At 32.3% G+C, this 18410-nt stretch overlaps 3 protein-coding genes across 3 annotated transcripts; 2 read left to right on the forward strand and 1 right to left on the reverse strand.

The window, feature by feature from the left end:
* Positions 1-420: 420 nt before the first annotated feature.
* On the reverse strand, positions 421-9644 carry LOC115440082 (arrestin domain-containing protein 17). The gene is made up of 8 exons (XM_030164239.2): positions 9440-9644; positions 9157-9312; positions 8252-8463; positions 7875-8057; positions 7139-7327; positions 3321-3509; positions 2970-3069; positions 421-2670 (listed from the first exon to the last, which is right to left on the reverse strand). Exons 1-8 carry the CDS (start codon positions 9552-9554, stop codon positions 2525-2527), a joined length of 1290 nt encoding a protein of 429 aa, XP_030020099.1. The 5' UTR covers positions 9555-9644; the 3' UTR covers positions 421-2524.
* A 178-nt stretch (positions 9645-9822) lies between these two features.
* Positions 9823-11473, forward strand: LOC115440081 (UDP-GlcNAc:betaGal beta-1,3-N-acetylglucosaminyltransferase-like protein 1). The gene has a single exon (XM_030164238.2). It carries the CDS (start codon positions 10175-10177, stop codon positions 11210-11212), a length of 1038 nt encoding a protein of 345 aa, XP_030020098.1. The 5' UTR covers positions 9823-10174; the 3' UTR covers positions 11213-11473.
* A 687-nt stretch (positions 11474-12160) lies between these two features.
* Positions 12161-18356, forward strand: LOC115440079 (stress-induced-phosphoprotein 1). Its single transcript, XM_030164235.2, has 5 exons — positions 12161-12630; positions 14398-14551; positions 15656-15756; positions 16551-16674; positions 17920-18356. The coding sequence occupies exons 1-5, from the start codon at positions 12391-12393 to the stop codon at positions 18018-18020; spliced, it is 720 nt and encodes a 239-aa protein (XP_030020095.1). The 5' UTR covers positions 12161-12390; the 3' UTR covers positions 18021-18356.
* Positions 18357-18410: the final 54 nt, after the last annotated feature.

Raw genomic sequence — 18410 nt, forward strand, 5'->3', positions numbered from 1 at the left:
GGCTTCAAGCGTTTTGGTATCGGTAATTGGAATTTGATAATTCGAAATCTACACTAATGCACGATCGACCCAGGCTTCAAAATGGAAATAACTGGGATAAAAAAAATCCTCTACTCTTTCGTACGGCCGTGAATCGAGTTCTTATTTTGTCAATTTTATTACAATTATGTGTTACACAATAAATTCCATTACTTTCCTTTATAGGCATTAAGGAATTATATATATATATTTTTAATTAGTCGATGTAAAACATCGATATTCATATTTGAAATCAATTTTGTTAACTGATATAAGCACTTATAGAACAATTTTACTATTAAATTGAGACTACGTCGGCACTATTTGAATTACATAGCTTTAAATGATAATTTTTCTAATCAACCACACAGGACAATCACAACACAAATAAAAATAACGTACAAATTTTGATCACCATTTTAATAAAAATAAAATACATATAATAAGCAACTGCTTTTCGCCTTTAGACACTTCAATCAAAAACATGAATATAAAATTGTCTTAAAATTAAACAATGTATATGAATAGTATATTAAAATTTGAGATACATGAAGTCCATCGTTAGTAACATAGTAACTATAATTGCAAATAAATTAATATCTTTCAATTATAAAATATCTTTATTATTAATTTAAGCTTCTCATAACGAGTTTTAAGTTATATCAATACTTATTTTAGCAATTAGCTGTTTTTTCCTGTGCCGCATAATGGCACATCGAGTTTATCTAATATCTAATTTTGAAAGCTACTGCACCTAACATTGATATTTATGGCAGCATGAAGTTAGTACATCTGTGCCCTTGATTTTTTTATCACCCCTGCAATAAATTACATGCCACTTGCGGCTAACTTTATGCCGCTTATAAAGACGAATATCAATTAATATCTTGACAATAATAACTAACGTCATATCATGTGGCAACTTTCTATATTTTTATAATTAGACATTATTTAACACGCAATAGACAATAATACTAAAAGGAAATCTTACTGTGAAAATTGCGTCAAAATGTCTGAAATGCGGTTCATTTATTGGTACTAAGAGCAAGAGCGGGCGCATAATTGGAATATCGTGCTGCCTCTCTCGCCTCTGAATTGAAATAGCGGTGACGTCAGGAAAATCCAAAGTGTGAAATGTGCATGTTTATCAGTAATTTGATGATGAAAAAAATATTTTTCCTATATTTGAGATGCTTATAACTTATACTAATTAATTGAGAAAGGAATTGTGAAATACTATTTATTATAAATCTTTTAATAAAAAAAAATAATATATATAAAAAAATTCGAGACAACACATAAGGGATTAGTAATATTTCAGAGTAAAAAGTGTATAAGGCAGTAAGGCAGAGATTAATGTCTCCGTAGTTATTTGAGCGGTTTAATTTTTTTTAGCAAAAAGTTTTCTAAAAATGTAGTATTTTGTACAGTGTAGATACTGATAACCCTGTCTTATGTCTTTCAAGCACCAAAGCCATTACTGACACTACACATAGATCAAACTACATACTAAATGCGTAACGTCTAATAAAGTCACATAATATCCTTTTAACAATGAAATTTAAATGCCATATTATAAGTAAGCATTTCTGTACTAAAGTTCCACACTTTACTCATACATAACGAAATTACGCGAAAAATTATCATCGCAACATATAATCTGATTTTGTGTAAATAATTTGAAAAGGCATGATATAACCAATTAATACCCTCATGAAGCTATAAAATAACTGTTCAAAACCTAGTAATCCAAAGTAACATTCACAACTTACATAACATGCTTTCATAAAAGTTAAAACTTATTGCCGAAAGATTAGGAAATACATATTATATTATACATTTTTTAAAACAATTTATAAACATTAATGTGCGTTATATGCGTACTTGTTTCTTACATAAAATGTGTGCGCTTGGTAGATATTTGCACTAATTTGTCAGATTGTCGGTTGAAACTTAAATTTCATGAATATGGCTCAAAATGGCAACATAATATTATATACCTCTTTCATTGAAAAATTTTATATGAGGGTGTACACAAGATTATATTATAAATGTTGCCAGTTCAAATCACATTGTATAACTTTAGAAATTGTAAAGAATTAGCGAAACAAGTCGTTTACTCTGTAGCGCTAGGTCGAGCTCATAAGCTGTGCATGTTGTTATCCACTTTGTAAAATTATGAAAACACATTGTTTGGAAATGTGTGCCACTGTTTAACATGGACAAATAGTATTGCCGCCATATAACTTTTACCTTATTTGGGGACGGTATTTGGACGGTGTTAAATTAATGGCATCGACATGAGATAAAGCGCGAGAAAGCCGGGTGATGCTATGATTACCGGCAGTGTAAATGCGTTCATACATACATTCATATTCGTGATATACGAAATGACGTACTAGGATTTTTTATTAACTTGATAACTGGAAAATTGGCAGCTTATATCTGGTGTGCATGAGCGTATTTACGTAGGCAAAGGACTTGTTTCGCTAATAGTGTTACAAGTTTATTGCGGTAACGGAGGCGGCTGGACTGCTGCGTATGTAGGGTAGAACGGCGCGAAATTCCCTCCTCTTATCATTGTGTGGCTGTTGTCGCCACGGTCCTGGATTGTGCGAGCCGTATACGGAGATTCCTTGTAGACGGGTTCAGCTGGAAAATAATATCTAGTAAGTACCCTGCCACTGAAGTCGAGAAAAAATCGCACATGTGATAAAGAAGAATGTTGCTACTAGAATAAAGAGGAAATTAATTAATAAGTATTCTATACCATTTATTTGTTTTATTCATATCTATCTAGTCTCCGTAATACTTAGACGGAACCTATTAAAAATTATATGGGAAAATAAAATCACTTGACTGGAAGGGAAAGGTTAAAGTGTTGAACTTTTAATCTCGTTTTCAGTTGTGCGTAGTAAAGACTGCCGTGGTTTAATATATGCGATACTTACTAAGTGTCGGGTAAAGTGCTTGGTAAGGCGGCGCCGAGGGCGCAGCGCCCGGCGCCACCCACCCGCCCGGACCTGCATCACCGCCCGCCGGCGAAGGCACCTGCACACCATAAAACTAAACAATCGACTCATGAAAATTAGCTACCATACCTACTATTATTTTCCTGCACGTAATTACAGTTTACTTCCAATATCATTAGACTTTAAACCTGTCGACTGTATCTCTGTTTGCAAGAAGAATTTCCGTTTTACAATAGTAAGGCACTAACCGCAGTTCCAGTCTTATTTTATAAGATATGCAGAAGATAATATATAAAAATGTTAAAAGTTATTACAGTAAAGTATACAAACCGGTTGAGCAGGTTGTCCCGGCCCCACTGGTAACACGGCGGGCTGACTCGGCGAGTACTGCCCGTTGCTGGCGGTAGGGGAAGGCGCAGGCGCAGGTTGACCCGCCATACCGACGAGCGGCACCGTGCCGATCGTCACATACTTCTTGTCATGCATGTTCAGATGCATGCCGGACACCACGCATTCCACCTGCAGATATAAATATTAATGTGTTAAATAATATTTTTTTCCTACAATTATTTTATAAATACATATTCTGTATGTATATGAAATATTAATAGTAACAGCAAAACAGGTTTATCTAAGTCTATATTTAAATAGTTGTTGTTAATAATATCTATTTTGAAATAGTCAAGGAACAAATGTGTCACAACAGAGAGCAAATATTAGGTTTGTGGTATCACTCCTTCATTGGAAATGAGACAGTTTGATAACATACCCAACTATACATAAACAATTGTACTGAGTAAGTAACTAATAACTATATCCAAAAATATATTCTGAGTAATAACAATCAAAGAGCTACTCGTTTATTAAACATGACCTACAAATGTAATTCTTTCAATGTTATCTTAAGATTTGCAGGCAATTTCTGCTAATTTAATAATTAATTATATGTAATTTTCAGCAAATCTGTCCGTTCCATAGATACATTAAGTTTAAAGAAAACAATATTTTTCATACAACAACAACAACAAAGATTTAAGTACTACATTTTATTCGTGTAGTATTGCAGTATATCGTGGTCCATTGGAATACTCATAGCATTTCGACACAAAAAGACATGCGACCTTGGCGGCCATTACATCATCACACAATAATAGTCGTGAGATAATATCACACTGGATGTGTGCATGTTCAGCGTGTTAGTAACCTTCAATAGAATTAACTGAATTGGATTTAAAGATTTTTATTTAAAAAACATCAAAGAGTTTCGTTTCAGAAACTGCGGTTTGATATTTATGGCATGTTATGATGTACTATTTGCGGATAGTGATAAAAAGTATGCTTCATAAGATTTTATTAAATTATCCAATATATCTTGTATATTAGATTACAAATAGTGTGTTATTTATTCATTTATATTTATAAATTTTACTTTCAGTTCCGCCTACGTAAATTCTTTTCCAAGAACGTGATGCAAAAAAAAATAGCCTCTCCTACCCGAGAGTGGACTTACCTATCGCCATATGCTTCCTCTACCAGTAGATACTTGAGTAGAATTTCGAAAGGCCAATAATCCGTTGTTATTATGTGAGAATTTAACGATAGAAAAAAACGACAGCGAAAAGCCGGCCCACATTTGATCACTTCTGGCGCCTACCCATTTCTCAGAAGACTATCTATCTCTATTTGTAGTAACCGGAGGCAATAAATAACAATCTGGTTCATCCAATAAAAAAACCATTAAAAGTAGTTATTTTATAGATCTTGCTGAGTCTAAATAGATATCCCCATTTCTAATATTTTGTTCCCTAAACAGCAGCATTTAAGCACTGTTGTATTGCAGAATATACGAAGTCGGTGTTATTGAGTTATTAACGGACATCTAGACTTTCGATAAAATAAATAAAATTAAAAATAAATTATTTATTTATCACGTAGGCCAACAATGTTGCACTTATGATACGTCAAAACAAGTTATAAGAATAGTTATTATTACCAAAATACATTCAAATCCATAATATAACAACAGCCATTTTAAATTATGGATAAAATTAATAAAAACAACACAAAGTAAACCGAAGAAGCCAGCTTTAACTGGCAGGTAAAAGAAAATAAAAAGATAACGCATCGCGATCCTCACTGGTGAAGTCGATATAAGCCCTAGCCTAGCTAACCTGCCAACCTTTCATTAGCTAAGTGATGGCTATCCGAAGAAGAAAGGTAAAAGGATTTCATTTCATTTCATCAATTGTCTTTTTCTTGTATACAGTCACATTAGTTATGTATAGGTTAGCTGACACACGCATATCACTGCTAACACAGAATGATTTCGATGAGAAACCTAGACGTACATGATGATAATCTTGTCAAGCATAAGATGTACATATTTGGCAATGTTGAGCGTCTTTATTAATAACTCAGATAAGGTGCGCAACAAGTAGGACCTTTCGTGATAACAACGCTGTTGTGATTTGTAACTATAATCAGCATTACTCTTGCAATAATAAAACAAAACAAACAAACATCACACCTTTATCTCCGAGGAGGTACACAAGAGGACACAAGATATAGGTCTTATAACCTCCTCCTAGCCGAATTTCGACCACGGCGGCCAATCTCAACGAAGATCAGCCAGCTACGCAGGATATATTATAGTGCGCAAGTGTGTGCGCAATACACAGGTGCACGCTCTGTTCCTTCACTTTCATAGTTCGGTGAGACGGCAAGCCGACATTAGCGGAGAGAGATCAGGCGCAGGACCAACGGGTTTACGTGCTTTCCGAGGCACGGGGGTATCACACCGCCAACTTCCTGACTCCGAGCTGCGACTGAGTAATTTTTAAGATGGAAAAACCCAGTCACAATTATTTTGGCCCGACCGGGGATTCGAACCCAGGACCTTAGCGCGGCAGTCGTACTTGTACCGTGTACAATTGCAACTACGCCACCGAGGCAGTAGGTCTAATAATATGTATTAATGTGGTCTGCAAATCGTTTTACTGATAATTAGATTATACATAAATTAAGAAAGGGAAGTCGGCGGGAATCGGGTAATGCGGACCGTTCGCCATTGGTAGGCAAAGATGTAACCAGCAAAGGCGAAGGTTGAAATATTTCAAAAACATGCTTTAGTTAACATATCGCGTCCAATTTTATAGAAAACAAAAACTAAGACAAACGTCAATTAACCTAAAGGGAAGCCGATAGGAATCGGGTTGTATGGAGGCTTCGCCACTGGTAACCAGTTTTCGCCTGCGTGTTCCGTCCCATGATGTGATAGGAGGCGAACCTATCGCGATATCAGGCACAAATTTCAGACAAACTACCACAGTAATTTGAAATTACAACAAAACCCAATATCACGTTGCAATAATATTTTTCTATAAACTAGTAATACTTTATGATACTGTGAATGTGATGTACTTGTGAAGAATATACTAACAACGGAATAACTAGACAAGTGCAAATTCATTGCTGCACTGCACTACGGGCGGAACCGCGAACAAAACCTAGTGTTACCATAAAGTTGTAATTAATCCACGAAATTTCCGCTAAAACAACATGTGATCTAGTTTAAAATATAAAACCTGTTTTCGCACATATTTACATTTCAAAATGTCATCGTATCATTATACAATACGATGACACGCTCTGTAGAGCGTTTACGCACGAGTAATAATACTGCATGATACTCGTCATTCGTAACGGAAGACTATAATATTATAGTTCATTTGTATAAACGAAGGCATGATAGTTATTATAATCTTATACAAAAGCAAAAACTTGTGCCTAAGATGATTTATTGTCGACGATTTTAGTATCCATGAACATTAAATAAGAAACCCGCGTACATAATATCGTGTTTTTAGACCAAGTCTCGCCAAACAATGTCGATCTCATAGCATTTTATTGTGTAGCTAAGGCCTCCATGAGGTCGTTGTAAATTACTGTTATTGCTTTTGATTGGCAATTAGCGATTTCCTACTTCCAAACAATGAAGACTTAATGATAAAATTGGGACTTAAAAATTACGCAATTTATCAAGAAAAGGCGATCACAGTCAGGAATTTGAAAAATGGAGCGACATTGTTAAAAACACGCAAAGCTATTGAAATAAAAAAAAAACTATTTTTACAAAAATGTAAGCATACCTTGAGGTCATAATCCAGATCGATAATATTGCAGTTGACGAGATTCGATGGCGGTATTGGTGGTATCTCCATATTAAGACTCCAGTGTTTAGTGGTGCCTGCTGGCGCGGGACCTTCTTGCACAGTCAAAATAACACTTTTTATCTTCTTTGTTGCTGTAGATGGAGATGTTGCTCTGTATGTTACAACCTACATGGAAAATAATGCACAAAATAATAAAAGATATCTATCGAAATATTGATGATTAGAATATTTTGTTATATTTTTACTTGTATATTTTTAATTCTGAACTTGAATGTGCAAACATTTTTTTTGAAATACAATGCATTTAATTTTTATGTTGCTATTAGATAGCAGAGCAATTATTATCAACTTAGTAGTAGATTATTTATTACTTGGTTCTCTTCATTCTTGAATGGTTATTTTACCAGAATAAAAATAGACTCTATGTACTTTTTCAGAACAAAATTATGTTATATTACTCCTATATGCCACAACATAGTCTATGTGTGTGCTAAATTCATATTATGAATCATTCACAAATACTCTTCATTGTAACCATTGTTAAAAAAACACTCAAGCAAGATTTATACATCTTCTTAATCTATGTAAATTTATGGAATCATTTACTTGTTAACAAATATCTAAACATCGACACAAACTTTTACATTTATTTTATATAACTACTAAGAATAAGCAGTAGGATATGAAATACATTTAATATATCCAAACTTACCTTTCTTAAGAATATCTTGACAAGGTGTAGTTGCACATTACTTTTATTTTCAATGTCAATTGTTAAAGGTATCACCTGTCCAGGACAATATCCTGACACAGGGGCTTGAACATCCACTGATAAGGGAGGTGATGCACAGCAGAAACAGCAAAAAGTCTTTTCTAACTGAATGTGTATAGGTTCCTAAAAATTACAAAATGTTTTATTTGTATACAAAAAATAGTCAATGTTCCCATTATGTGATATTTTTTTTTACTATGCCATTATAAAAACTTGATCATATTATGTTTATTAAAGCTTTGGAAAACGCTCAAATAATTAATTTGATTTTTATAATATATTTTTTTAAATAAAAAATGAAGACCCATTTCCATTACCTTGTAATTAGGATTGAGATTCAAATCCAGTGCATTGATGACTGTAAATGCCATTTTAGTTTCCTGGTCAAACTTCCATGGTCTGTCAAGTGTGACTTTGACAGTGTACCTAATGTACCCATGTTCACCTTCAAAAGAAGATGGCAGCACAGGTGGGAGTGTGAAAGTGAAGTTATATGTGTGCTTCCCTTCAGGGATTTCTATTTCATTTCCTGAATATGGAAAATAATAATACTTAATATCATTGATTTTTGGAATAAAATATTTATATTGCACAATAATCTGTAAAGTACTGATATTTAACATAGAGAAAAAATATTTTGCCTCAATATCCCAAAACCAAAACCAAAAAAAAATCAATATACATTCCATTACTATTTATTGTACTTTGCACTACTATTTAATATCAAAAATACATTTGATAGACTTATTTACATGAATATATTTTTGTAATCCTTCTTTAGGGAACTTGTTTTTTAAGTTACAACTATGTTGTCCCATACATCCAGTTTGATTGGTGCCTACATATTTCTCCTTATTCTTTTAAAATATTATTTAACCAAAACCCTAGCCCCCTGTGACACAGGACCATACCATAGATATTTCTTATATATTTTAAATTTTTTACTATAAACAATATTTCAAACTATATAATCTATTGGAAACTATAAACAAATATTAATGTTACTTTTTTTCATAATTAAATACAAAAAATTAAGGCTGGAAGGGAGTTTTACAGTTGACGGAAGTAAACCCTACTCAGTCATCACTTGGTGACCTCATTTTCCAGGAGCATAATTACATTGTTGACCTAGTCTATGGAATATGCAACACTTTCTAGTCACTACTTTTCTTTACAAGTGGGACACCTATATTGAATTTTAAATCAGAATTAAGTAGTTTACCTGAGTTACTGCCAAGCAAATAGTACGATATTTGGAAATATTCCTCATTGCCACTGTGCATAGTATCCGAAGATTCGGTCTTGCCTTCAGAATTTTCTTGTTGCTTACTTTCATACCACTCAGTGTGGGCCTCTCCCTTGAACTTAACGTGGATACCTAAAAATGTTATTTAGTATAGATGTATGATAGAATACTATAGGTTCCATATGATTACGAACTTTTATTTACATTATATATCAAAGTATGAGTCACATCTATAGTCCGAAATAAAAACTAGGCTTACCTCGAACTTTTTTTGGGCTATCAAAAACATATTCTATTCTACCGTTAACTGTTTGTCCGGCATAATAAGTATTCCACTGGTTGTCCAAATAAATATTAGCTTCCTTAAGACCCATTTTCAAATTCGAAATAGGATTTAAATCAATCCAATCAAATAGCAGTCGGCGATGCACAATTTACATTCCACAAATGACAATTTTGACATATGTTTCCAGTGTTACAAAAGGAAAATTATAAAAATACAGAGAAAAACCAGAAAATAGTGAGAAATCGGATCGATTTTATTACTTAATTTGTTATATTCTACGTTTGGAAAACTAATGAGGGTTACTCCTTATAATTCAGGATTTAATTTTTCTTTTTTTAAGTATCATTACCTCAGAATCATTACTCACGGTAAAAAAAGCTTTTGACAGCTGTACAGCGATTGAAACTTATAGCATGACAGTTGACACATTACTTATTTATTTATTTACGGAATTTATTATAAAAGAAAATTGTAATTTGAAAACTAAAAAGTTGTAAAATATTGTAAACAATTAATACAAAATATTATATTTTTTGTAGAGTACTTGTCTTCCCTACTATACTTTATTTAGGCTTTGTGTATATAATACCATTGTATTTATATTATAAGATTTCTTTATTGGAAGAAAATTTTGAAAATCTACAATAAATTATGGCATTAAGATAAAGATTTAGTAGCTATCATCTAATATAAGAGAAGAAAGACGCAATGGTTGATGTATCCATAATTATACCAGTATATAATGGTGAAAAGTGGATAGACAACTGTATGAGTTCAATCGCCACTCAGACTGCATTCGATGCCGGATTAAATATAGAAATTGTGGTCTTTAATGATGGCAGTACTGATAGATCAGAGTTAATATTGGAAAATTGGGCTAACTACTATAAAACACGTAACATATTGTTTAATTTCACTAGCTCTGGTAATTCAGGTGTTGGTGCAGCTAAGAATGGCGCTGTTAAAATAAGTCGAGGAAATTATTTATGTTTTCAAGATATTGATGATGTGATGCACCCTGACAGAATAATTTTGCAATATGAAGCTGCTAAGGGTAACCATAATGCTCTTATTGGTAGCAGAATATCTAGGGTACCTGCTAATTCTACGCCACGTCTTGTTCGCTGGGCAAATAATCTCTCGCCAGCACAACTTAAAACTCAAATATATACTGCAAATGGTCCTACACTCCTCATGCCTACATGGTTTTGTCATAGATCTGTGTTTAAAAAAGTTGGTGGTTTTACTGAGCAAGGCCATGGAACTCCGGAAGATCTCATATTTTTTTATTCTCACATTGATTTGGGAGGAGATCTGCACAGAGTTGATAAAGAGTTAGTTGTTTACACATATCATGAAGATGCAGCTACATTTTCTGTGACAAGGAAAAAAATTTGGCAAGTTCAATTAGATAGACTTGAAAAATATGTGATATCTAATTGGAAATCATTTATGGTTTGGAATGCTGGTAAATGGGGAAGAAGGCTACTCCGCTCTCTAACTCCAGAAAACCTTCATAAAGTGACAGCAGTCTGTGATGTTGATAAAAATAAAATAGGCACAATGCTGGAGTTATACAGTCCAGTAGAAAGAATAGTAAAAAATAGATTGCCTATAATACACTTTTTAGATGCAAAGCCTCCTTTATTAATTTGTGTTAAATTAGATCTAACTAATGGACAGTTTGAAAAGAATCTCAACTCATTGAATCTCACAGAAGGTGTTGATTATGTATTATTTAATTAATATGGAAATATTTCAATTGTTTTATAGTGACAAAATAACCAGTGACCTGATAATTTCAACTATTTATTAGATTTTATTTAAAGTATTTAATATAAATAACTAAATTAAACAACTAAAAAGGATTAAAATGTGCATTTTGATTAACCATGTTTAGACAAATTGCATTCTGCTGTACCAATAAATATTGAACATACACAATATAAGGTCCTATTTAAAATTATTAAATAAAAGCAGAAATATAGTGAATGAAAAGAACCCATACATAGTTACTAGTAAGTCTTATCAAAATGGAATTTTATCGTAATTATTAAAGTTTTTTTTTTGTTTGCATGTAACCCTTCGGAATAAAATATTACTAACACTCGGCGACAGCTGTTTCACAGTTCCAGCTATTTCAAAGTTTGGCGCTCCGGAAACCAGAATTCGTAACTGATAAGTTATTATTTATTTGTTTTCATGCAAGTAAAGGTGCAAAAAATTATACTCGAAGATATACAAATACTTCGGTCAAGTATATTTATTGTAATTTCGATTTTCGAAGTATGAAATTAATTGCCGAACAGATCTTGATGTCCATAATTTTAATCTCAATCATAATTTTTATATGTAGGTACTCTTTATATTCTATTCTATTATACTACTTTGTATTCTACTCAGGAAAATCCATAAAAGAATAATCTGAGGAAAAATCATCGACTGGATAGCATAACAGGCATAACCTGCTTTATAAAATGCCTTGATAGTAGATTTATATTATTCTCGAAAATACTCCCTAACAAATGATCGCTTAGATTATTTGCATGTATATTTTTTCTTTATTATTATTATTTATAACATACGAACACCTACTTTCTATATATATTCTAATTCTCTTTGACCTACAATTTCTACCTACTATGAATTATTTTTATAATTTCTCTTTATGTATTAAACATTAATACTAGCAACATTGATGATGACAGTTTCGAATTGACAAGCACTGATAAACACAAGATTTCCTCCAAAAATTACCACAATTTTTACATAAATAGGTACTGGAGGTATTGCTTTGCATTACGCGTTTACGAGTGTATTTTACTTTTTAAGCTAAAACCATTAGGTATGTTATGTATGGTCAATATTTGTGATTGAAAATATTTGTACATTTATCATAAAATTACTTTATTATTTGTAATAAAATGGATGAAACAAAGAAAGCGCAACCAACGGTAGAAGAACTAAAAAATAAGGGGAATGAATGTGTTAAGGATGAGAAATTTATCGAAGCCGTATTGCATTATACGCAGGCTATTAAAATGGATCCCAATAATTACGTTTTATACAGCAATAGATCATTTGCCTTCTTGAAGTTGGATCAACATTATCTGTCACTGCAAGATGCAAATGAAACTGTTAGACTACAACCTAATTGGGCTAAGGTATGTTTTGAACATTTTTGGCTCAGCTTAGTAATAATATAATTTCTTTAATGTATCAATTGGACCTACTTATGCAAACAGGAACCAATACACACATGTGCCAAAATCGAGTTAAGTATGTAGAGAGCTTTCAAAATGTACCTTCTATCCTCTCTGTAAAGATCAAAATGATATGACAATTTTTACTGAACAAACCGTTTTCAACACAAGTTTACCAACCCACATAACACTAGTTGTTCAATAAACTAACAAGATCCAAGCCCCATGGTAACCGGAAAATCTAAAAAAATTACGAAATTGTTTTGTTTTTACAAAGAACCATCCCATAAGACTTCGCATGATTTTTCACGTCAAGCTTGGACGGAAATGCAAATATAGAAGAGCGATCTGGAAGGTTTTTCGGGGTCAGTCTGATTTTGAAGTAGAATAATTTTTTTACAATATTGTAAATATTTTTCGTCCAAAATAACAAACAATTGTCTTGTATACAAAAATTGGACAAAAACAGCTTTTTCTCAAAACTATCATTGTGTGGGTTGATTCCCTTTTGCGTAAGTAGGTCCAATTAATGTTGAGTACACATGACATGACATGACGTCAAAATGTAAGAGTGGCTCAAAATTATATATTGTACTACTTCAAATTTTATGTCGCGGCAGTCGCGTTACTTATTCTCCGTCTCTGGTAAACTGTAGGACGAAGACAATGAGGTAGAGAACCGCATGCTACAAATTACAATAGGACGTTATTTTACAATGCACATTACATTACGGCGTTTTGAGTCGCGAGCGAGAGGGAAATATTTTGAGGGTTAACATTACAAAATACTGTAAGATACGCATTGAAGCACCGAGCCTCACTACGCCTCGCATCATTTGAAGTAGGACGTTGTACCGGCTCTATGCTAAAAAGAGGCTACTCTTACAAACTCTTTTTTATGTCATGTCCTACCCAACTCTAGTATCAATAGACAAAGTAACAGTCTAAATTATCACTATGAGAAGTTTTAAATAATTTAAACTGTTGATAGGAATAACACACAGTAAATATTAGGTATTCATCTTAATATAAGTTTTCATAGGTATATCACAAAAAACAGCCCAAAGCCAATCTTCACTGTTTACTGTCACTGTAGAACCTAGATTGTGATAGTTACAGTAGCTGCAATAGGAAATAAAAGGCTGCAATGTCTAAAAAAACAACATGTATTACTAAGTAATATGTTGAACCCATTATCATTATCTCGTGGTCTTATTTCTTAATCTGTAAAAAACATGTTAAATATATTGTTGAGTAAAATTAATTCAAAGTATATCAATGGTCCCCATGAACAAAATCTCATCTGCAAAATGCTCTAGTTGCAGTATGAAGCTTTTAAGTTAAGTGAAAATATAAATAACAATTACTCATTTCAAAACTATTGATTGTTAGCAAGAATAAATTTAATTTATATTTTGAAGTCAGTAATTGATATTTAATAAAAGAAATATGTAATATGAAAATATAAATAACAATTACTCATTTCAAAACTATTGATTGTTAGCAAGAATAAATTTAATTTATATTTTGAAGTCAGTAATTGATATTTAATAAAAGAAATATGTAATATGAAAATATAAATAACAATTACTCATTTCAAAACTATTGATTGTTAGCAAGAATAAATTTAATTTATATTTTGAAGTCAGTAATTGATATTTAATAAAAGAAATATGTAATGTAATATGAATTTAGAGCCATAGTTGAACACAAAATATTTATTTATAGGGTTATTTCCGAAGAGCAGAAGTGGAAGCAGCCAGTGAATTATATGATGAAGCCATTATATCTTACACAAGGGCTTTGCAACTCGAACCTCATAATGTAAAATTAATGGAATCCATAAAAAACATTACCAATATGCAGGAAAAGAAATTAAAAGGTATGAATCTCTTTTGACACAGCCATGAAATGAATTGGCTTTAACCAATGTATTTACCTAGCACTGAAATGGAGTGTTGAGATTGAATTTGAAAAGTCTGAAAATATAATTAAACCTGCTTTAAAAGATCTGATGATTCAAGATATAAAAAATAATCCATGAATAATCAATGTATGCTACATGAAGTTACAGTTTTTATTTTATATTTTTAATGTTGTAGATAATTTAATAATCATCTAATATCATTAGATATGTTTTGTAAAGTCATGGATGGCATGTCATATGTGACTAATTTAATATACAAATATCATTAGTTGTTTGTTCATATTTTATGTGGTGTCATATCATTTGTCTGCTTGAGATATAAAGGCTACACGCATATTACAATCAACTTACTGTAAATGGTGCAATAATGATTTCTTATGTTTATGCAAATGTAAGACATTTAAATTAAACAATGTTTTCTCCCAATGTTTTGAAGACTTTGAAGCCTTCATGGTCATGTAGGGGGCCTGACCACTAAATCATTACAACCACAATAAAATCTGAAAAATAGTTTAATTTTAAAATAATGCAATGTCATCCCAGCTAATCTCAGAAAAAACTCAACCAATAATAATTAAAATTTTCTGAATCTTTATGGTTAGTACCAATTTGAAAGGCAGGATAGTTTTGGACTCAACAGATGGTGCTGTTTTTGAAATCTAAAAAGTTGATCATACTTCATATACAATGCAGCCTTTGTAGAAGGTGGTCTCTAGCACAACATCTGCTGGGCACATAGTAATAATAGGCAAACCTTTTATTAATTATTGAATACAAAATTAGTTATGACCTATTGTAATAATTCTATAATTAAAATGATTTAAGTGTCTTAATATAGGTGAGCGTTGAAAAGTGTAAATCCAATTTTTTTTTTCAACATAGTTTTTCAGTACTAATTCTCTAGAGAGGTTAAAGTCAGACAGTTGTATAAACATAGTCTAATTTTTGTTTTTAATATGATTGGTCATTTTTTTTGCACCACCAGTTTGAGTGGGATGTGTGCAGGTGGAAGAAGAATCTAATTCTTAATGTAATTACCATGATCTTTTTTATTTTCAGATAGTCAAAATACAATATGGATTTGTACATGTGTGGGTCTCATCACTGGGATTGCTGTGGTCATATTAGATTATAGTTTTACTGCCAACCCTACTTTAACTGTAAGTACATAAACTACTTAAACCTGAATGTCCTTTGTTTTCCATTCTAAGAATTATATTTAAATTGTTAAAACTGTAAAGTGTGTAAAAAAATAACCTGTATGGTTACTGAGTACAAGAAATAATCAAGGCCTTTAATTTACCAACTGTCAATCCACCTATTTTGTCTTTACTCTCTACTTGTATACTGTAACTTTTATTTATGGTTCTTAATTACCCTCAACAAATAACAATAGGAATAGAATATTTTACAAAATATTTTTACTAGACTTGTGCCAGAAATGACCTTAGGTGAAATTCAACAAACAGTTTGAAAAAATACATTGTGTTTTGTAATCTTGGCAGTTTTCCTTCTTACAACATTTCTTTAGGCTTATCACGAAGAAGACTTTCACGCAGGCAGGACCGTAAGGTAACGCCAGAAAAGAATACCAAATTCGACTACTATTAGTTTGGAATTTCTTAGACTGGCGTGGCGTGGTTGGCGCGTGCGCCAAATGTAACATAATTTATAGTTTAAAACATTTAATCGACATTGCTGTAGTTTTGGGCCAATCTATTAATACTTCTAAATATCCAATAATTTTTCCTCAAGCTACCATGTTTATAACATTAGTAAGATTAAATTGTTTCATAGTTTGAGTGAAATTGGATTCCTGGGAAACTGAAATAATTGTCGCAGACTTTTATTATATGAATATATTAAAATTATTTCATGGATTGGAACACTAATTTTAATTTATCGTATTTTTAGTATTCATTTTGTGTAATAACCTTTGTTCTTTTTATTTTAGCATCCATTCAGTATGATTGCATTCTCAATGGCACTATCTGGTATTGGATTTGCTGTTGGTAAAACGGCAGCTATGATGAACACATGGAGTGCAGGGAAATCTCTTCAACCACCAGAAGACTTAGGTAATTATTATTTGATTACGGCGATTGTCTTCCACTTATTAAATGAGTTGAAAGGCGAATTTTGAAGGTATTACCACAACATTAACCCCTTTATTCATAGACATTATTTATCTAAGGACGGAGCATTGCTGTGATAACAAGTCTGTTTCTCAGTGCTGACGGCATGGCAGCCTTCGCAGTGCGTAAACACACGGCTGTTGTGATTGGCTTATATTGAGATACAACTTGAATAAAATTGGCTGCCAGATAAACAAAGCTGAGAAACAGACTTCTTATCATAGAAATGCTCCGTCCTTAGATAAGTAACGGTAAAAAATAAAATATAGATAAACATGTATGTTTCATATCCAAAGAAGGCGCATGAGAGCAAACGCATACGTTTTCGGGGCTGGTTAATTAACTTCAAATGTTACTGCCATTGCAACCTTAGCCAACGATATGGTAGTCTTCTTTCATACCCCAAGCAATGCCGCTAAGCAGCAGTGTATAGTCACTGTTGTGTTCCGGTTTGAAGGACATTGTAGCCAGTGTAACTACAAGACATAATAAGACGTTAATACCTCATGTCTCAGGATGGCGAGCACAGTGGAATACCTAACAATATTTTATAATTCAAGGTGTTAGATGGTATTTCTACTGTTTATAGGCGGTCGTATCGCTTACCGTCAGGCGAACGGCAAGCTCGTCTAGCCATTCAAAGCAATAAATAAAATGTACTTACCATAATATTGTGGTGCATTTCTGAATCAATTGCAAAGCGGATCAATATAACTTGATGGACCCATAGACTTAATAATAACGCACATATTTGTGCACTGACCAAGCACATTGTAGGAGGAAACACACTATCTTCTTTTATTTAAACACCACATTAAAATAAATCTCTTTGTGCATCTGCGTAGATAACTGATAGGCCTCGCCAGTGTGACGCCTTACTCATATGATTAATTAGAGACAAGACATTCAAAGCTCAAGGTACTCCGTGAAAAGGCAAGCTTTATGTATGTGTTTCCGTGACAATCGATAGAAGAAAATCATTTGCTCAACTCCTTACACTACAAAATATAACAATGACGGTCCGCCATATTTCAAGTTCTGATTTGAACAAAAATAGTAACAGATCGTACAATCATACGGTTTTAATAACACCATACGTAATGTAGACTTGTAAATTCTTACCATAGAATATTTCTCTCTTCCTTTATTATTCATAAATGCATAATGAATGTTTATTTTTCGTTTCAGGAAATGACAATTCGAATGAAAAAGACAACACAATGCCTGAAAAGAAAACTAAATATAGCAAAGCACAAGCCCGACAAAGATATAAGCAAGGGAAACTATAGTTTTAAGAATGTTCATTTTCTCTAGTAGATTATAAGCTTGCATATTCCACATTTGGGTGGCGGTTCTCTTTCATCAAAGAGATGTGTTGTGTTCAGGGCTTAGGTAATTCAGAGTTTGTTACTGAAAAAGACAATTTTATAAATGTGATTAATAAGCAAGGCCAAAAAGTTTCCATCATACCTGAAAGTTTATTAATATTTGATAATGTTTATAATATTATGTTGTTTTATATCCAGATGAATCGAATTTGTTGTGTGGGAATAGTTAAAAAATTGTAAAAGTTAAATTATCCTTATATTCCTCCAGTTAAAAAAATATATCAAGTTCTAAACAAAGTTCGTTTTTAATTAATCCTATTAAAGTTTTTGATGCCAGTTAAAGAAAAGTAA

Source organism: Manduca sexta, chromosome 8 (assembly GCF_014839805.1).
Source record: "Manduca sexta isolate Smith_Timp_Sample1 chromosome 8, JHU_Msex_v1.0, whole genome shotgun sequence".
Taxonomy (NCBI): Eukaryota; Metazoa; Arthropoda; class Insecta; order Lepidoptera; family Sphingidae; genus Manduca; species Manduca sexta.

What these genes read in the sequence shown, in the direction of transcription:
- LOC115440082 (XM_030164239.2), bottom strand. Translation starts at nt 9,554, where the DNA reads ATGGGTCTTAAGGAAGCTAATATTTATTTGGACAACCAGTGGAATACT. An exon ending in TAGCCCAAAAAAAGTTCGAG is followed by an intron (nt 9,313 to 9,439) that starts GTAAGCCTAGTT and finishes TAACATTTTTAG; the next exon opens with GTATCCACGTTAAGTTCAAG. An exon ending in ATCTCAATCCTAATTACAAG is followed by an intron (nt 8,058 to 8,251) that starts GTAATGGAAATG and finishes TGTAATTTTTAG; the next exon opens with GAACCTATACACATTCAGTT.
- LOC115440081 (XM_030164238.2), top strand. Translation starts at nt 10,175, where the DNA reads ATGGTTGATGTATCCATAATTATACCAGTATATAATGGTGAAAAGTGG.
- LOC115440079 (XM_030164235.2), top strand. Translation starts at nt 12,391, where the DNA reads ATGGATGAAACAAAGAAAGCGCAACCAACGGTAGAAGAACTAAAAAAT. An exon ending in TACAACCTAATTGGGCTAAG is followed by an intron (nt 12,631 to 14,397) that starts GTATGTTTTGAA and finishes ATTTATTTATAG; the next exon opens with GGTTATTTCCGAAGAGCAGA. An exon ending in TCAACCACCAGAAGACTTAG is followed by an intron (nt 16,675 to 17,919) that starts GTAATTATTATT and finishes TTTTCGTTTCAG; the next exon opens with GAAATGACAATTCGAATGAA.